The sequence below is a fragment of the Pimephales promelas genome, chromosome 12, assembly GCF_988280905.1.
Source record: "Pimephales promelas chromosome 12, fPimPro1.hap1.1, whole genome shotgun sequence".
Lineage (NCBI taxonomy): Eukaryota > Metazoa > Chordata > Actinopteri > Cypriniformes > Leuciscidae > Pimephales > Pimephales promelas.
Window position 1 is genome coordinate 11,003,626 of NC_142780.1, and position 21,562 is coordinate 11,025,187.

At 40.7% G+C, this 21,562-nt stretch overlaps 2 protein-coding genes across 3 annotated transcripts in view; one reads left to right on the plus strand and one right to left on the minus strand.

The window, feature by feature from the left end:
* adcy2a (adenylate cyclase 2a) overlaps positions 1-2,778 on the plus strand; it is a 186,986-nt gene extending 184,208 nt beyond the window's left edge. The window contains exons 24-25 of the mRNA XM_039694380.2: positions 1,259-1,383; positions 2,343-2,778. Coding sequence (XP_039550314.1) covers positions 1,259-1,383; positions 2,343-2,495 — 278 coding nt within the window. The 3' untranslated portion in view covers positions 2,496-2,778. The remainder of the gene's footprint in view (positions 1-1,258; positions 1,384-2,342) is intronic.
* Positions 2,779-4,099: 1,321 nt separating this feature from the next.
* Positions 4,100-21,562, minus strand: part of dnah5 (dynein, axonemal, heavy chain 5) — a 174,692-nt gene continuing 157,229 nt past the window's right edge. For both annotated transcript variants that reach the window (XM_089117480.1, XM_089117479.1), the window contains exons 75-79: positions 16,780-16,995; positions 15,617-15,829; positions 8,527-8,679; positions 6,552-6,783; positions 4,100-5,297 (exon numbers count right to left, since the gene is read on the minus strand). In XM_089117480.1, the coding sequence (XP_088973606.1) occupies positions 5,146-5,297; positions 6,552-6,783; positions 8,527-8,679; positions 15,617-15,829; positions 16,780-16,995 (966 nt within the window). In that variant the 3' untranslated portion in view covers positions 4,100-5,145. The remainder of the gene's footprint in view (positions 5,298-6,551; positions 6,784-8,526; positions 8,680-15,616; positions 15,830-16,779; positions 16,996-21,562) is intronic.

Sequence of the window (21,562 nt, forward strand, 5' to 3'; positions counted from 1 at the left end):
AAAAGCGTCCTATATGGCGCTTTGGGATGAGAACGGGCTCCACATTTTAGTACCGGTACGGTACGCTTGGAACCTCAACAGACCAGGTACCATTTAAAGCGACCTGAAGCGAACCGTACTGTACCGTACCATGCAGTGGAAAAGCACCACAAGTGAGCCGTACCGAACCGAACCGTACCGTACTATGCAGTGGAAAAGCGCCATTAGGTTATGGTTAGGTGTTAGACTTTGGGTTAGGAGAATAAGTTTACTTGTAGTCGCCAAGTTACAAGTTACCAAGTTAGTCAGCGGAATGTCTGTTGGGGGACCAACAAAAAAAAAGTGTTAGCAGATATTAAGTGGACAGTCTACTAATACTCTGATGACAGTTAGTTGACATGTAGTTGAAAAGTTACTTACAGTTAGTAGAATGTCTAAAGTGGACTATCAAAATAAAGTGTTACCCAAAAAGTCATTATGAGACAATCCCACAAATATATCGGCCTATGAACATTCTGTTGACTACAGAAACTTTGCAACTGCATGTCAACTAACTCTCATTATTACTATTAGTCAGTGGCGGGCCGTGCATTTCACAGCTAGGCCTTCTGTCCTACTGAATTAATAACTTTTAATAGTGTATCAGCGCAAAGACTCTCTTTAATTGTTGTTTTTATTTTGCACCGGCAGTTATTAGAGCATCAGCCCGAGAGAGCGTTGGTGCCGGAAGTAAATTTCCCATTCATTTCTCCCATTGACATTTAGAGCATGTCTAAGTATTAGAGCATGTCTGAGGATAACCAGCTACGGCTGAACACATAAGCATACGACATGTCATTTCGAGTGAAAAAACGAAGAGAAAATCCAAAAAAGGTCAAAGGTACAAGCCTGTGTACATATTTTCATTTCCGAGCAAAGGAACTACTCATCCCATAAAAAAGTGAAGTCGACTGAAGCCACAGTGAAAAAGCCTTTTGAGTGACTTTTATTCACTTTTATTTGAGTGACACCGCATTTATGCACACTGCAGGGCTGACGCTCTGCATAAAGCACACTGCAGGACTAGCTTACAGCAAACAATGAACTAGACTGTTTAAATGTTGAGCAAGCAATGTCATTGGCTGCAGGATCAGCAGAGGCCAATCAGCTTGTGCCATGTGGTAATGATGCAATTGCTTGCAGATTGCAGGTAAAAAACAGCCTGCGCCCTCTAGAGTTTCATAACTGAAATAGATGTAATTTACAATAACCTATATACTGCATCAACATCCATATGCAGGTATTAATCATGGACCTGTAATAGCTGGGGTGATTGGAGCTCAGAAACCGCAGTATGACATCTGGGGCAACACAGTGAATGTCGCAAGCAGAATGGACAGCACAGGAGTGCTGGGAAAAATACAAGTAAGATACGATGTTTGGTAACATTTTACTTGAAGGGGTGTGCATAAGACGTTTCATGTCATGATTGTGAAGGTGTCATGTCAATGTCATGAGAATGAAGGAGGCTTTATGCATGTTTATGACAACTGTCATTCGCTTATGACATTTTTAATATAGATATGACATTGCTTGAGATGTCTTTGTTATGACAACTTGACATAAACCAATACATTATAACCTGTCATGACAACTTGACATTACTAACAACAACACAAGTCATAAATATGTCATAAACATGACATAGCAGATTAATTATGTTTGGTTTAGACATTGGCTGTCATCATAACTGTGTCATGTTTTCTTGACCTAAACTACAGTGGGACACATTGAATTTGTCCTTAACATGTATAATGGCCTCATGACAGCCAATGTCAAGACCAACCACATGACTAGTGCTAAAAGCTAAGTGCTTTCTTAGCAGATTAATGATCTGACAGATCATTAATCTGCTATGTCATTTTCATGACATATTTATGACAGGTTGTGTTGTCTTAGTAATGTCAAATGGTCATTACCAAGACACTGACAGGCTATAATGTATTAGTAACAATGTCAAACAATGTCATATCTGCATTAAAAATGTCATAATTGAGCGAATGACACTTAATGACAGTTGTCATAAACATGCATTAACCCTCGTGTCATGATTATGAAGGTATCATGTAAGTCTTATGCACACCCCTTTAAGTAAAGTGTTACCAGAGTGTTTCCCCCCCCCAATACAGTATATCTGTGAAATTTATAAAAAAAGATACAGAACCATAAATTCTTGTTGATTTAAAATCTTTAAATTGCCTCGAGTCCTTTTAATAGATATATTAGTCGAGGTAAAGTAGCTCCATGTAAAACCAGTGAGATTCAGAACAGTGCAATGTAATGACTCATTAATACATTTAATTCCCTTGTGGATGTGTTTGCAGGTTACAGAAGAGACGAGCCGTATCTTGCAGACGTTAGGCTACATGTGCACATGCAGAGGAATAATAAATGTGAAAGGGAAAGGAGAGCTCAAAACATACTTCGTCCACACTGAGATGAGCCGGTCTTTATCCCAGGGGAATGTAATGCCATGAATTATACAACACATGCAATGAACTGCGGACATCTACAAAACAGGAATAAAAGAGACATTTGTAAATAATTGTGCCTAGTTTTAGATGCACGAAATATTGGATGTATTGGAAGTGATACCATTTCTACCGTATCTCATAGGCAGGGTTTGTGCACAGGGTACTGTAAATAGGTAGCAATTATTTTGTAAGAAAACCAAATATAACAAAAAGTGTTTTGATGTTTTAACACCATTTTTTTCTTTTTCTTTTCTAAAAACTTCATTAAACTTTATATGTACTTGTCTTTTTTGAGGGCATCTTTATTTTTATGATTGACAACGGTTTGATATATTGTAGTGCATATTACAGGAATAAGCTAGTACTTAAACTTTTCTGTGTTGTCACTGACATGCTGTGCATGATATGTGTGACATATTTACACCATTGGCATATAGACGTAGCTTTGGAGAGTAGCGCCAAACAGTTGTGAATGTAATATAGTATTCTATGTTTGTATGTCTGTGTCATGTTTTCATTCATAATGAAAATATTTCCCGTTATGTATTTCATAAAAAAAAAACTAGTGCACTGTTTAGTTGCTCTTTGCAACCTCCGTGCCAATCTATGTGAATTGGTGCTGGACCACTATCGTCAAGTCCTGAGAGGTGTTTGTACATTTTCTCTGTTGTATTATTGTCCCAAGTGGATGAAACAGCATCTGAAACAGCACAACAGATTGTTTCAACTTTATATTTACCCCTTTAATGTATTCATTTTTTTTTAGTTGTAGTTGGATAAATGAATAAGGTCTTGATGTGGCTATGTCTTTGAAAAGGTTTCGAGTCAGTTCTGGACAGGATCTCATTGATCTAAAGTCACAGCTAGGGATCTCAGACCATAAGCAGGGAAACAGTCTTGACAAAGGGGGGAATTGTGGGTGAAAATGGAGCATAAATACCAGCAGAAAGTCACCCTGGGTCTGTCGGGACTCAAAGCAAGGACCTCTTAGCTGTAAACCGACAGTGCTATTTTATGATTTTATGAAATTAAATTTCAATGATGAGATAAAAGAGCTGTACAAGACTTGATTTTTAATAAAAAATCAAACTTTTAAAACATCTTTACAAACAGCAAGCAATGAAAATTTCTTACGTTTTTGTATTCCGTTTCCTTGGGACCTGTTCCACAAAGCTTTAGTAAGTTGAACCAAGCAGCTGTGATCACAGTGACATCTCTGAAGCACTTCCCGTCTCTGACATTTCAAATTAAATGAGTTTAGAGATCTATGCTTTATTTTTAGAGATGGACAAAATTAGATTCTTTCTAATTCAAGAGATGTAGATTTCCATATGGCCTTTATCTGTTGGTGTAATATCTAATAAAAATATTTATATGATGATTTGCTATATATATATGAAGAGTTCAGATGCAAAAGCCTCTAAATGCTATTTGAAATTTTCTTCTTTAATGATGATTTTTATAAAACTTGTATATTTAAGTTCAGTAATTTCACTTAAATGGCAATGATAATTACCTATTAATTGTTATTTAAGTGAAATTACTGAACTTAAATATACAAGTTTTATAAAAATCATCATTAAAGAAGAAAATTTCAAATGGCATTTAGAGGCTTTTGCATCTGAACTCTTCATATATATATATAGCTATTTTAATTAGAATGAACTTTTCATTTTCATAAAATTCTCTTCATCATTAATGAAGTTGATCATGCTTTCAAGAGAAGAGAATCGCATCGTCTTCATGTTTCATGTGACTGAATGTAATTTTCTTGAGAAATAATTACAAATGTATCTAATTTTGTCAACTTGCAATAATACAACCCAATCATTAATTTGTTCAACTTTGTTGTACAGGCCTGTGTTTCAAACAAGCTTGAAGTTTTCTTTTCTGTTCTAGGATGACATTTGACAAAAAAAAAAAGAAAAAAAAAAGAAAAAGTAATTTATACTGTGAAGAATTATATGGTTAGATGGACAATGGCTGCCTCCAAAAACGCATACTTTCTTGAGTAGGTACTTATTTTAAACTTACTTTGTGAGCACTAAAAAAGTAATCTACACTCTGAATGTGTGTACTATTAATGTAACCCATACTTATCATTATCATGCGACCTACTAGCATCAGATGCATCGCTTCACTGCCATTCTAAAATGGGATAGTAAAGTGTCAATCTTTTGCACAATTTAGGATCTCGCCTGAAGTAGTAGGTCATCCGGGTACTTTGAGTACTGTGAATTCGGACATACTACTTTTATCATATGTGGAAATACTGTATGTGATTTTGGACACAGCCCATATCTCGTTACCAGAGATGAAAAATACACATGACTGTAGGACAAGCATGAATACACTTCAGCTGGGCTGTTAAGCAGCAGGCTTACATTCGGCCTTTAATCCACAGGTTCATGCATTTAAAGACGAGACACAGCAGATGGTCTTGAGAGGCACTCGGAAAACTATATGACGATGTGTGACTAAACAATATTTAAGATGGATTCACAGGTTTAGATGTCAAGGCTCTTGCATGTGTGGTGTAATTGAGAGCTGTACATGTTTTATTCAGATGCTCAGGGTAAACATTGGTAAAAAATAGAGAAAAAGATCAGAAAGCCATCAGGGCACATTTGTAGATGATCATTTTAAAAGATGATTATTTGACGTCACACAGCAGGGCCACTCCTCTCAGGATCCAGTATTCGGGAGGCTGACTGGTTTTCAGGTCAACAGCTGCGATATAGTTCAGGTCAGTTCGAACAGGTTTCTTATATATTGGACTTGAGTACAAGCGAACATCTTTGACACCTGAGGAAAGATAACGATTATGTTCATATAGAAGGAAAGATAACGATTATGTTCATATAAAAGTGTTTGGTAAATGACTAAAAATATACAAAATGAATGCAGCGAATGAACACATCTATGGAAGACTGTTTCCACTACGGAATAAAAATGAAAGTAATTGCTGTCTTTTCATCTCATAATGCTGAGTTTTTTTTTCTTTCTTGCAAATGACTTTATATCACGATAACACTTTACTTGAAGACTTTACTTGAAGGGGTGTGCATAAGACTGACATGACACCTTCATTATCATGACATGACAAGTCATGAATATGAAGGAGGTTGTCATGCATGTGTACTGAATGAAAACTGTCATTAAGTGTCATTTGCTCAATTATGACATTTTTTAATGCAAATATGACATTGTTTGAGATGTCTTGCTAATGACACCTTGACATAAACCAATACATCATAATCTGCAGTGTCTTTGTCATGACAACTTGACATTACTAAGACAACACAACCTGTCATAAATATGTCATAAACATGACACAACAGATTAATTATCAAGAAATTACATTTAAGAAACCACTTAGCTTTATGGGTTAACATTACAATAAACTGTCAGGTGGTTGGTTTTGACATTGGCTGTCATGAGGCCATTGTGTCATATCATAATTATGAAGGTGTCATGTCTGTCTTATGCACACCCCTTCAAGTAAAGTGTTACCAAAAAGTTTATATCTCTAGCAGAGTGTTTCCCAACCCTGTTCCTGGAGACAAGCCAACACTACACTTTTTCAAACTCTTCCTAATCAAACACGCAAGAGTGATATCTAAAATGTCTACTGTTGGTGTGCCTCCAGGAACAGGGTTTGGGGAAACTGCTCTAGCATGCTAAAAATAATGCTCTAGCATTCTACTGTTTCAGCCAAATATAGATATAGTTAGAATCGGCTGGTTAAAGATGGTAATCTGGGATTATTCTACAACCAGCGACTGTATATTGGAGATTAATCAGACTTTAGAACTTGGGTCCACAAAGTGTGCCACACAACATCCCACTTTCATTTTTCACCTCTTTCTTGTAATTTATTTCTGATGGAATATCAGAAGGTTATCCATTAGTTGTAAATGGCATTTTGTTGTTCTACTCCTTTATTTGAAATGTTTCCCTTGCAGTTTTACCAAATGTTTGCTGTTTGTCTTTGCATTTTAAAGTATTGAGGTATTCTTAAAGCATTCTTAAAGTGTTTTATTTATATTTAAAACTCACCATTGTTCTCTGCGTACATCCTGACCACAGGCATCATCTCGAACAGCACTTTGGGTTTGGAATCAATGAGCTTGCAGTTTCTGCGGTCCCAGCCGGCCCCTTCCAGGTAGAGGCCATAGACATACACCCCCTCTGAAGGAGGCTGCGTGATGTCATCCTTCATCCATTTAGTAACTTCATTACACAGAACCATACGGTCCAACGCCCACCCCTTGTTAGCACGAGTGATCTCCTGTTGAGTTAGAGACATGATTAATGAATATATCTGCTATGTATAATTACAATTCAATATAATATAACTGAAAAAAAAAAAAAAAACACTGGCATGTCTATATAAAAATATATAGTATGAGTAATTCAATAAAATTCACCCAATATATATCGTTATTCAACTCAAACCAAGTTAAACATGCCTCCCTGGCCTTCAATTAAAACGACAGATATATACTGTGTGATAGATAAATAAATAAAAAATAAATAAATAAATATAAATAAATAAATGTATATATATATATATATATATATATATATATATATATATATAATCAGGCATTTTTAGTGTATCCCGCAATGAAGCGCCTGGGTTCTTTCCCTTAATTTTACTCTCAGAGCTGCAGGTGTTGGCACAGAAACACAGCTGAGAACATAAAACAGGATGGGTGCCCAATATTAATTAAAATAATCCTGTTTCATGCAAGCTGTTTACCCCCAAGGCAATAGCTAGAATGCACCCCACTGAGCAGTTCCCTTACAGCCTAAACTGTTTTAACCGGAACAGTTTATTCAGCCTTTAGACAAAATATTTTTAAAGTTTGCATAGGTGTTTTTTTTTTTTTTTTTTTTAGTATCACATTTGATACATCAGGCTTTATTGGCTCATATGATATAGTGAGCACCTCACTTGATAATTTAGAATTTAATATATATTCAGAGGCCCAAATTGAGCAAAAAGATGCAATTAGTGCATTTGCTGATATTTATATGGAACAGTTAATTCAGATATGTTTATGGAACAGTTTATTCAGCCTTTAGACAAAATATTTTTAAAGTTTGCATAGGTGTTTTTTTTTTTTTGTTTAGTATCACATTTGATACATCAGGCTTTATTGGCTCATATTATATAGTGAGCACCTCACTTGATAATTTAGAATTTAATATATATTTAGAGGCCCAAACTGAGCAAAAAGATGCAATTAGTGCATTTGCTGATATTTATATGGCTAGAAAGTAAAATGAAATTCTGATAGCTGATGATGTAAATCAATTACATTTTTTTTTATAACAGTAATGCAGAATATTACATAATTCATATAAATAGGTCACTCCTAATATTATCTCCCAATAATATGACTATTACGATGATAATTTAAATGCTTAATGATCTGTATTTTTTATTGTGGGGGCATAACATTTCATGCACTGTTATACAATGATGATTAAGAGATGTTTGTTTAAATAAACCTTCCTCAAAATCATGATGCATCATACTTGAAAGACAATCGTTTTTTTTTAATTGTCATCAATCATGTTTTTCATGCAAATCATGTTTTTTTTTTTTGTTGATGAAAACAGGATTTATGGATAATTAAATAAACCTAAAGTAGCTTCCAGTAAATGTTTATCTTGAAATATTACTAACAGTTTCAAAATTATTCGTACGTTTACTTTATAAAAATAACTTTTTGTGTACTTTTTTTAACTAAAAGGTCTTTTAATTGCGAAAAATTTATAAACTATCAGAGGGTAGCAGATAGTGTACAACATGTTGTTTATCAAGGTTTTGTTGATAATTTGAAGGCCTTAGACATTTGCATATCAAATATACATAAAAAGATACTCTAGGCTTTAAAGGGTTAACATCTAACTCCTAAAGGACAAAATTAAAACTTGTTGTTAAGGAAAAACGATCAGATCAACAGATCGGGAGGGAAATGAGTACAAGTGTGCGTTAAGCAGAAGTGTTCATGTTACCCACCTGTCTCATAGCTGTCAGGAAGCCCTGTGGGTTGAAGAAGCCTGTCATCCAAAAGCAGTTGGGTCGTCCCTCAAAAATCCATGAGTGGAACTGCCGGTTACGCTCCAGCAACTCTGTGAACCAAAACCCCAATGTGGTAGAAGCCCAGGAGGCCTGGATACACACACACACACACACACACACACATCGGCAGAAGGTCAGCAGAGCAGAACCACAGTTAACACGTACAAAGTCAGAGTGACACTTAGCAAATCCAGATCTTAGAGGGATGCTTGAGGCATATGGCTGATGGTTGAACTCCAGCTGACACAGACAGATACACACAGGATTTTTACCCTGACCTGGGCTGTCAAGCACTGACTACAAACACCATAAAGTAAAAGAGCTCTTTGTGTGAAGATTTTATAGTCAATATCTTTGTATCAAGACAGATATTTGGAATATAGTCTATATAGTCAAATGGACTAATTTTATGGTTCTTTTATTAGATGATGTTTTTGTCCTTTTTGCAGATTGTCAGGAAAACAAAAAGTTTGTCCCTTTTTGTTCAAAGAAAACTGTTTAATTTGTTTAGCTTGAGACAAAAATACCATACATTTTGGACAGGCCAACAGTGTAAAAGTACAAAACAGGGCATTTACACGCACAAACAGGCATGATAAATTCACATATAAACACATGTGTGCAGATGCAAGGTAAGTTACAGCCTGATTGTTATTCAGCAGGCATTTTCAATTAGCTCATGATTGGTTCGGCTTGAGGAGCATTTGAAAAGCAGAGTTAAATGAAGCTGTTTTGCTGCAGGAGAGCTGACGAGGTGTTTAAGAAACTTAAGCCCTGCACCTCTGGGTTTGATTTTTCACATTCAAGATGACACAGCTCATCACAGCTCATAAGAGATTAACAATACAGTTTATAGGACAATCATTACAATATATAATATCATTAACTAAAGGGAAACTATATGGGAACATTAGTACAGATATGGTGTTTCAAAATGCATTATATAAAACTAGCTCCAAAATCGAATGTTATGATACATTCACCTAAAGGATTATTAGGAACACCATAGTAATACCGTTGGACCCCCCTTCGCCTTTAGAACTGCCTTAATTCTACGTGGCATTGATTCAATAAGGTGCTGAAAGCATTCTTCAGAAATATTGGCCCATATTGATGGAATAGGATCTTGCAGTTGATGGAGATTTGTCCAGAGCATCCAGGGCATTAAGCTCCCATTCCACCACATCCCAAAGATGCTCTATTGGGTTGAGATCTGGTGACTGTGGGGGCCATTTTAGTTAAGTGAACTCATTGTCATGTTCAAGAAACCAATTGAAATGATTCAAGCTTTGTGACATGGTGCATTATCCTGCTGGAAGTAGCCAGAGCATGGGTACATGGTGGCCATAAAGAGATTGACATGGTCAGAAACAATGTTCAGGTAGGCCGTGGCATTTAAACGATGTCCAATTGGCACTAAGGGGCCTAAAGTTTGCCAAGAAAACATCCCCCACACCATTACACCACCACCAGCAGCCTGCACAGTGATAACAAGGCATGATGGATCCATGTTCTCATTCTGTTTATGCCAAATTCTGACTTAACCATCTGAATGTCTCAACAGAAATTGAGACTCATCAGACCAGGCAACATTTGTCCAGTTTCCAACTGTCCAATTTTGGTGAGCTCCTGCAAATTGTAGCCTGTTTTTCCTATTGGTAGTGGAGATGAGTGGTACCTGGTGGGGTCGTCTGCTGTTGTAGCCCATCTGCCTCAAGGTTGTGCGTGTTGTGGCTTCACAAATGCTTTGCTGCATACCTCGGTTGTAACGAGTGGTTATTTCAGTCAAAGATGCTCTTCTATCAGCTTGAATCAGTCTGCCCATTCTCCTCTGGCCTCTAGTATCAACAAGGCATTTTCGCCCACAGGACTGCCGCATACTGGGTGTTTTTCCCTTTTCACAACATTCTTTGTAAACCCTTTAAATGGTTGTGCATGCAAATTCCAGTAATTGTGAAATACACAGACCGGCCCGTCTGGCACCAACAACCTAGCCTGGTTCAACCAGACTCATAGATTTCATTTGCACAGAGAGTCTGGCCTCTCTCCATTGAGAAACGTTTACTTCATTGTAGGCGGGTTCTCTGTTAAATTTCAAAACTATTGGCTCTGCCCAGAGTCACTCAGGATCTAACGTGTGATTGTGATGTAATGTGCCGAAACCGGCCGGAAACAACAAGTCCGAATGATCAGAGGATTATGTTTACAATAAGACGTCTGTCAACGAGAGCTGCAGGTTTTGTTAATCTAGGAACAATTATTAAAGGATTAGTTCACTTTTGAAAAAACTTTTGCTGATAATTTACTCACCCCCATGTCATCCAAGATGTCCATGTCTTTCTTTCCTCAGTCGAAAAGAAATTTAGGTTTTTGATGAAAACATTCCAGGATTTTTCTCCATATAATGGACTTCAATGGGAACCGGATGGTTCAAGGTCCAAAAGATAGTGTTAATAACAGTTTCAGATGCAGCTTCAAATGTCTTTAAACGACACCAGACGATGAATAAGGGTCTTTTCATGAGAAACGATCGGTTATTTCAAAACTTATTCCAAAAATGTAACTTTTCTAAGGACAAATGCTAGCCTTGCTATATTCTCTGAGGCGCGTTTGTAACGTCACATAATACGTAATTACGTTCAAAAGGTCACGGGCGACGTAGCCGGAAGTACAGAGTCAGTGTTTACAAGTTGAACGCTTTAATAATTGTTCCTTTAATTCTAAATGTATATTTGACACTAAGGACAGTGATGTATTCATTCAACTGTCGAAGGTGGGTCTAATCATTAAAAATACACCGCTGCGGTCATTTCAGATCTGCCGCAAATGCTGTACAGTGAATGATCTGTCTCTATCAGCAGATGTGTAATAAACAACATTTTTTCATATTATGTCTTGTTTCTTAAATACCTTAATTAATTATTGTCTTCAAAGTATGTGTTTGTACATTTTTATTTATGACATTTAGTTTTTTTATATTAAAAATTAATAACAAATTAACAATTGACATCAAAACTGAAACTCATATTATGGTCTTCAAAGTATGTTTTTTCACATTTTTTATGACATTTATTTAAAAAAATTACAACAAATTTTAATGATTTACAACAACCATGCTCCTGCACGAGTACACAAAGGGGCTCGAAATGTTCTATTCATCACAAGAATCACTAAATTTACTGTTCGGAATCTGAGCTCCTGACATGACTCCTGAGTGCATCTTCAACAACAGTTTAGTAGCCAGGACTTGGGGCTTCCGAACACCAGGCTAAAGCATACATCCAAAATGTCACAGTCATCATGCAGACTGAGCTGCCCAGCACAAACTCCTAACTTTTCTCCTTGACTTGGTCCTCTGTTAGTGCAACAAGAGGGGAGACGAAAACAAACATTGGCTTGCATCGCTATCGTTCGCCTTAGCTAACTCATTCACCACTAGCGGAGTGAGCTGGAAAATCAAACTATTCCCGAACCCCGGAGGGCCACAACATCATGGCCACCAACAAAACTTAGCAAACATTGTTCTTGCTCCGGCTTTAAATTCTGTATATTAGGCAGTTTTCCAACAACGAACCGAATAGCTTGTCTCACGTCTTTCTTCGCTACCATTACTGAACTCAAACTGGACATCAAGCTACAACAACGTCATCGTTCTCAGCCACTACCTCTATTCGCTGATTGTTTCTACAAAAAAAAAAGTTTAACGTGTTATTAATGGCGTTAACGCAAAACAAATTTTAACGGCGTTATTTTTTTTTATCGCGCGATTAACGGTCTTTTTGTCTTAGCAAACTTTGTAGGTTTTTCACATGCTTTTGCAACAGGACGCGGCATGCGTCCTGATCCATTTCGGCGTCTCGCCCTCGTCATCCACTCAAAGCCGGCTCACAAGCCCAAACGTGTGTTTGCGGCGTGCCTGTTGTTTTGTTTACGGTCTAGCTAGATTCGCTTGCTCTTTGGTCGAATAAGCAACAAAACGTCCTCACGCAGCGCAAGCCATTGAAATGAATGGGTTCAGAGCGCAGCGCGAGGACGTTTTGTGCCGCACACACTCGTTTCGGCTTGCGAGCCGGCCAAATAGTAACGTTAAATTTTGAGTGGATGACGAGCGCGAGACGCCGAAATGGATGCCCTAAGATTCTGAATGGAAAGTTTACTTTTAAAAAGTTGCCAAATTGTCCCATTGACAAGACCAAGTGATCTGTGTGTTTTGTCATTGTGAACTGAGCGATCATCATCGCAGCACGTCCAGTCTGAAACACCACTTGATGATGGCCAAACACACACACACAGATGATGCGAATTCTCCGCCCCCTCGCCAATATCAGGACCTCGTCAGTATTTCTTTCACCCTTTTATTGATAGACAATGTTACATTGTGTGAGAGATTATTTACAGTATATATGTTAGTTTGAAATTGAACACTACCCAGACAGCAAACTGACATTGAATCAACGTGGAAACGACGTCTCTCATGACATTGAAACAACGTTGATTTTGCTCATCGAATTAACGTTGAACCAACGTCAGACGTGGCATTCTTCAAAGCTAAATGAAAATCTAAAATTGGTTTGCTTTCATAACGTTGAAACAACGCGTTGATTTCAAGTTGATTTTCCGTTAGTTTTGAAAGAATGACGCGTCTGACGTTGGTTCAACGTTAATTCGATGAGCAAAATCAACGTTGTTTCAATGTCATGAGAGACGTCGTTTCCACGTTGATTCAATGTCAGTTTGCTGTCTGGGTAATGTTATTTTCAATAATAATAATAATAAAATTTGCACTAAACAAGCCGATCCACTTTTCCATGTTGACAAGAGCATTAAAATAAGGAAAAAAAGAAATCAAAGGACATTTAGAATAGATAAAAATGTACGATTAATCGCGAGTTAACTATGAAATTAATGCGATTAATCGCGATTAAATATTTTAATCGTTTGAAGGCACTAATATATATATATATATATATACTGTATATTAGTATAATGCATTATTAATATATATATATATATATATATATATATATATATATATTTCTGTAAACCTAAGAATATAGTCCAAGACGTAGTACTGAAGGAAAATGAAATTGAGCGGAAGTGTGTAGGAGGGCGCAGCCAGGCTACCAACAACCATGCCACGCTCAAAATTGCTTAAAACACCTTTCTTTCCCATTCTGACATTCAGTTTGGAGTTCAGGAGATTGTCTTGACCAGGACCACACCCCTAAATGCATTGATGCAATGTGCCATGTGATTGGTTGATTGGATAATTGCATTAATGAGAAATTGAACAGGTGTTCCTAATAATGCTTTAGGTCAGTGTATATCCTAAAGAATGTAGTCCAATTGGTATACACCATGACTGAACATTAATGAAATTAATCAGGACATTTACACTCACCGGCCACTTTATTAGGTACCCCATGTTAGTAACGGGTTGGACCCCCTTTTGCCTTCAGAACTGCCTCAATTCTTCGTGGCATAGATTCAACAAGGTGCTGAGAGCATTCCTTAGGGAGTTTGGTCCATATTGACATGATGGCATCACACAGTTGCCGCAGATTTGTCGGCTGCACATCCATGATGCGAATCTCCCATTCCACCACATCCCAAAGATGCTCTATTGGATTGAGATCTGGTGACTGTGGAGGCCATTTGAATACAGCGAACTCATTGTCATGTTCAAGAAACCAGCCTGAGATGATTCCAGCTTTATGACATGGCGCATTATCCTTGCCTTGCCTTGCCTTGCTGAAAGTAGCCATCAGAAGTTGGGTACATTGTGCTCATAAAGGGATGGACATGGTCAGCAACAATGCTCAGGTAGGCTGTGGCGTTGCAACGATGCTCAATTGGTACCAAGGGGCCCAAAGAGTGCCAAGAAAATATTCCCCACACCATGACACCACCACCACCAGCCTGAACCGTTGATACAAGGCAGGATGGATCCATGCTTTCATGTTGTAGACGCCAAATTCTGACCCTACCATCCGAATGTCGCAGCAGAAATCGAGACTCATCAGACCAGGCAACGTTTTTCCAATCTTCTATTGTCCAATTTCGATGAGCTTGTGCAAATTGTAGCCTCAGTTTCCTGTTCTTAGCTGAAAGGAGTGGCACCCGGTGTGGTCTTCTGCTGCTGTAGCCCATCTGCCTCAAAGTTCGACGTACTATGCGTTCAGAGATGCTCTTCTGCCCACCTTGGTTGTAACGGGTGGTTATTTGAGTCACTGTTGCCCTTCTATCAGCTCGAACCAGTCTGGCCATTCTCCCTCTGACCTCTGGCATCAACAAGGCATTTCTGCCCACAGAACTGCCGCTCACTGGATGTTTTTTCTTTTTCGGACCATTCTCTGTAAACCCTAGAGATGGTTGTGCGTGAAAATCCCAGTAGATTAGCAGTTTCTGAAATACTCTGACCAGCCCTTCTGGCACCAACAATCATGCCACGTTCAAAGTCACTCAAATCACCTTTCTTCCCCATACTGATGCTCGGTTTGAACTGCAGGACATTGTCTTGACCATGTCTACATGCCTAAATGCACTGAGTTGCCGCCATGTGATTGGCTGCTTAGAAATTAAGTGTTAACGAGCAGTTGGACAGGTGTACCTAATAAAGTGGCCGGTGAGTGTATATCTACACTAGCTACTTTAAGTCATAATTCATTTGTTTAAAAACTATTCCCAACTGGGTTTGTGTTTTTGATGTGTACATTGTATGTGTCACGTAGGGCAAGGAATGAAGTGGAGAGAGAATCCATGTGCAGAACTTATTTAAGCAGGAACACGGAACAGCAAGACAGTAACATCAACGACTGACCAGGAACAACTAAACTACAGGGGTATAAATACAGGGGAAAACTAGCTAGACAAGATAACAAGGGGGTGTGGTTAACAAGAAACACCTGGGGAGACTAATCAAACTAATGGGGAACTGAAAACATGAGAGGAGACAGGGGAAGACAGACTTGAATTATGACAGTATGTCCTACATTTGACACATAAAAGGCAGGCAATGGACTCTAACCTTTTTCCAGCGTGCAGGTATTCGGGCGTCATACATGCAGTCCAGTGCGTCTCGCAGGTTCTCACTCATAATGATGGTTCCGTCGATGGCCAACTTTAGGTCACTCAGCGTGTTCCTGACCAGAACAATCACTCTCTGCATGCGATCAATCTCCTGCCGCAGGAAAATGTTCATGGGCTGAAGGGGACCCATGCTCATCAATCTCTCTCTGACCTGGATAAATGATGCAGTTTAAATGTATTATTGTGTCATTTATTAGTTTATTAGATCTATTAATTTTTATTGTTAATCAAGTAAAGGAGACAGTGACAAATATTAGCATTGACACAGTTTACATGGGCGCAACTCCTCAATTTGAGTCCTCTGAGCACCTAGGCAACAGACTACTGAAATCTGACATATTCTACTGCTTCACCACCATTATCTAGACAGCCAAATCGGCTCTCTTAAATGCCAAAAGTGTTTCTTTTTTATACTGCAGTTGTAAAACTCTTCTCCATGAATTGCATGATTTTCTGCTGCTAACAACCGGAAATGTATAAAAACACTATTTTCAATGAATTGCAGTTTAATGCCATCTTTCTATGTGTGGTGATAGCTTAATGTAAAGTGCATCATGACATAATTGGAAGCACATTTCAGATCTGGGTAAACAGGATGGTAGGTGCAGAAAGCACAATGTTTTATTTACACTCTAAAGTCACTCTTTTTGCTATTGTTATTAATAATAGAGTTTCAAAATTGCCAGAAAGCAGGGCATGGGTTTTAAATATTTTAGGAAAGCTCATGATTGAGACAAATCTGCTTCTCTGCAGTCCGCTGTGAGAGATAATGAAAGCAAAAATCGCTCTTTCACCCTAAGGCACCTTTTTCTTTCTGCTGCCTCGTTAATTGGCGAACAATCAGAGGGGAGTAACAGCAAATTACTGTCTGTATGTTTCATAAGCAACTGACGTTGGGTTTTAAAACATTTCTAAGTTCCAAAAAAAAAAAAAAGCATTAGCACAGGCATCTGTGACCTCAACACCATCCGTCAACCCTGAGAATGTCCCCACAGGACTCAAGCTCCAGACAGCAAACGCCATTTGCTCCCATTGGGCTCTGAGTTTTCTCTATCAACCATACATTTTGCTGCATCATTGTTATCCAGTCTGAAACTTTACCTCAAATGGGACAAAATCTGGAGGCAGTTTCTCCAGCATGTCATCCGCTAGCCGACCCACAATCGCCTCCCTGGTCTCACCGCTTCCACTGGAGCTGTCCTTTGGTTGGATACTCAGGATAGTGTCTAGTACGTCCTTGGCAAGTTTGCTTTGGTAGGTGATGTCTGCATTTGGGTGGAGGCCAAACACCTCAGGGGTGTCATATGTAGGGAGACCCTTCAGGAGACAAAAAAAAAAAAATAAATAAATAATAATAATCTTAGTCCCAGATAAAGGAATGTTCTGGGTTCAGTATGAGTTATGATGTTGCCTACAGAACCATATTGGTTATCAAAGAGTATTATTTTCATTTGTCCCTCAGTTAAAGCAAGGCACATTGGTATGAACATTAATGCGATTGTCATGACCATGAACTGGTAAACGTTTATGATTCACAATGATACAAGAAAAGGAATAGGACTCTAAATTTAAACAGTTGGGGGGAAAAGTCCACATTTCTCCTTTTAAATCCTCAAAGTCGACCATTTACTTCTTGTAAGTCAAATAATTTCCATGGTCAGCATCATCATAGCACAAATGCATTTGTGCTTGACTTGAAATAAAGCCAAAATATTCCTTTAAAATATTTGTTTATAATATCTGGAGATTGTCCACAAAGGCATGATTCAGTAATGCATGCAAAACCTTAATCTATAAAACAAATTACAGTATGTGGCTGTGGTAAATGAGAGTAAATACTAGAAACAAGGCTGGCCATGTTCCATTGAGGACATTAACGCTAAATACAAGATGTACTTTCAAAGACCATGTCAAGGTTTTCAGCCGGAACAGGGAAAACCTTGCCTTCCTTTGACACCCGAATCGATGTACTCATTACATCATAAGAAGAATGGTATCTATGCTAATATTAGTCTCTCTGTTCATCCCAAGGTTTACAGTAGTCAGCCGAGTACGAGCCATATCCAGATCAGAGGAAGGATCTGAGCCTAGACACGACCACAATGCGTCCCTGAAATGTCAGCAGAGATTGTGTCAACTAGACTCTCCCGTGAAGTTCTCATCAACACGACAGCCATCGGCACTGATCTTCAACAAACACATCTTCATACCGGTGTGATGACTCCGATCTTCAACCACATGGAACTAGATAAATAGTCTGAATGTCCTGATCGAATCTGACCTCAATCTGACTTCTAATTCTGCCTGAATCATATACACGGTTCGTGCGTTGGCCAGAGGAGAACTGGATTCTCCATTTTATCACCCGATGAAGTTTCGGTTCCTTGCCAAAGTCGCCTTTGGTTTGCTTAGTTGGAAACACTTAATATTCAACAATAATATTACAGTTTTTTTCGATTGCTAAACGACAGTGAGCACAACTGGAGCTAAATGTGCAAAACTCTAACTACAGTCTGCATTACCAACAGTCACCTGAGCACAACTCTTAACACATGGCTCAAAACAGGCTCAGTGTGCACAACACTATGCACAACCCTCACTGAGATAACACACACGGTCACTCAGAACACACTGAGAGGAAAAACAGTAGCATCAAACACCAATGCAGAAAATCCAAACTTTTCATCTTTGCAGTTTCAACAATTTCACACTTCATACAAAGTAATATTTTCTTCAAAGAAAACAGTGACCTTCTTTCATTTGATATTTTTAATTTTTTAGAACATAACAATTGAAAATTAGCAGTTTGCTTCAATAGTCTGTAGTAATTTTCAGAATTACGGTAATTAGAAAAAAAGGTAGAAACTAAAAGTACATACTGTAATACTGTAACCCTGCCTTTCTCAAGCATTAGTCCACAAGTTTTCATCCTTTCAGCTGAAATTGTTTGAAAGTCAGCAGTGTGTGAAAGGCACAAGGCTGAAATTTATTCTGTTTTGAATGAGTGGTTCACAGTTTTGACAGCAGTGTGTAAGCATTTGAACAAAGTGCTGTAAATCCACAGTGTTGTGCAGGTTGTGGTTAAAGTCATGGGATAAGTGTGTAGAGTTTTGAAAACTGTGTTCAAGCAATGAAAAACGATCTAGAGTTTGGTCCACATGAACTGCTGCTGTGCAGACTGTAGTTAGAGTTTTGCACATGTAGCTCCAGTTGTGCTCCACTGTGGTTTAGCAATCGAAAAAAACTGTAATCTGCCAGCATTGACAGCATTATATGAGAACTGAACTGGACAATGGCATCACTGTTTTCTCCAAAGCTGCTGTATAAATAAATTAACACAATTAATAACTTTTTTACAACAGAAATTAACCAACTTTGAACTTACTATGACTATGACACCCTTTTTTTTCTAGATCAGCTGTAAAGTCGGAACAAACTTTGTTACATTATCTTCATGTTATTACTGTAAACCCTTTTTGAAACAATCTGTATTGTAAAAAATACAGTCTATAAATAAAGGTGTCTTGACTTGACATATTTCTGATTTCTGCAACAGCAATGATATACCGAAAACATGAAATACACAATAAATACATAATAACTATAAGCTTATAAATTTATCATTAAAGGGGGGGTTGTGTCACAGTCCTCCGTCTGCACCAGTCTGTCTTGTCTTCAGCACTACACTTCCCATGATCCTCTCGTCTGCACACCTGAACTCACTCCCTCATCAGCCTCCCGTTCAGCGTCCTGTTTCACCTGTTTGCACCTCATTATGATTGATTCCCCTGTGTATTTAGTTCCTCCTCATTCAGTCTGTCATTGTCGGTCGTTGTTGAATGTTACCCTTCCGTGTCGTGAGTGTATTCCTGCCTGTACCCGTGCCTGTTTGCTATTCTGAGTTAAATTAAAGTGTTTGCATTGGAGCATTCGCCTCTTGTTCTCCTTCTTCTGCCTACACTCCACCGGCGCCGTGACAGAACGACCGACCACAAACAAGATGAACGGCATATGTTTCCAGGGGAGACTCTACCCGATTCTGCGACCACGGTTAATTCTCGTCCCCCGGAAACCTGCGTTCACCGTCAGCCCTGCCGAGTCTGCGCTCACCGCCAGCCCTGCCGAGCCCGCGCTCACCGTCAGCCCTGTCGAGTCTGCGCTCACCGTCAGCCCTGCCGAGTCTGCGCTCACCGTCAGCCCTGCCGAGCCCGCGCTCACCGTCAGCCCTGTCGAGTCTGCGCTCACCGTCAGCCCTGTCGAGCCCGCGCTCACCGTCAGCCCTGCCGAGCCCGCGCTCACCGTCAGCCCTTCTGAGCCTGAATGCTCTTCACTGCTGGTTCCGTCCAGCCCTCCAGAGACTGAATGCTCTTCACTGCTGGTTCCGTCCAGCTCTCCAGAGACTGTATGCTCTTCACTGCTGGTTCCGTCCAGCCCTCCAGAGACTGAATGCTCTTCTCCGCTGGTCCAGTCCAGCCCCGCCGAGCTCGAGCTCTCTTCTCCGCTGGTCCCGCCCAGCCTGTCCGAGCCCGAGCTCCCCTCTTCGCTGGTTCCAACCAGCCCCGTCCAGACCGTCCAGCCTGCCCCAGAGACCGTCCAGCCAGCGCCAGAGACCGTCCAGCCAGCGCCAGAGACCGTCCAGCCAGCACCAGAGACCGTCCAGCCAGCGCCAGAGACCGTCCAGCCTGCGCCCGAGACCGTCCAGCCTGCGCCCGAGACCGTCCAGCCTGCGCCCGAGACCGTCCAGCCAGCGCCCGAGACCGTCCAGCCAGCGCCAGAGACCGTCCAGCCAGCGCCAGAGACCGTCCAGCCAGCGCCAGAGACCGTCCAGCCAGCGCCAGAGACCGTCCAGCCAGAGTCCGAGACCGTCCAGCCAGAGCCCGAGACCGTCCAGCCAGAGCCCGAGACCGTCCAGCCAGAGCCCGAGACCGTCCAGCCTGAGCCCGAGACCGTCCAGCCTGAGCCCGAGACCGTCCAGCCAGAGCCCGAGACCGTCCAGCCAGAGCCCGAGACCAGGATCCCACCCAGCCTCCCTCTCCCACCTCCTCCCGTCACGCAGCCGTCAGCCCTTCCGTCTGCCAGCTTCCCTGACCCAGCTGGGTCGTTGGATCCCCGGCCTTGGCCTCACACCTCCTCTATCTGGACACTTCCTCGGCCCTCTGTCCCATCAGCTCCCCCGTGGCTCCTACCTCCCTCAGCTCCTCCATGGCCCCTCAGTCCACCAGCTCGGCCAGGCTCCCTCGACCCTCCGGACTCCCTTCGCTCCCTCGTCATCCTCCCTTCACCTTTGGACTTCCTTCCCTTTGCTCCGCCCTGTCATGTCACCCCCCCGGTTCTGTCGGACTCCTCACTCCCTCCAGTCACCCGTCAGCCCTCACTCCCTCTGACCTCACCGTGTCCCTCTGTGCCCCTGTCGTCACTTCAGTCACCAGAGCCTACGGTGTCACCATGGTCCCTCGGTCCCTCCTCAGCACCCAAAGTCGTCTGTCCCTCTGCTTCACCCTGGTCTCCTCTCCCATCTGCTCCGCCCCTGTCAGTCGGCCCCCTGGTGTTGTCAGCCCCGCTTCCATCGGCTCCACCAGGGGTCCTCCCTCCATCTGCTCCGCCTTGGTCTCGCCCTTCATCTGCTCCGCCTTGGTCTCGCCCTCAGCCTGCTCCGCCCTGGTCTCGCCCTCAGCCTGCTCCGCCCTGGTCTTGCCCTCAGCCTGCTCCGCCCTGGCCACGCCCTCAGCCTGCTCCGCCCTGGCCACGCCCTCAGCCTGCTCCGCCCTGGCCACGCCCCGCCCAGCCCCCAGTTCGTCCCCCCTCCTTCCTCTGTTCTGCGGCGTGAGGTCACGCCTCCTGGGAGGGGGGAGCTCTGTCACAGTCCTCCGTCTGCACCAGTCTG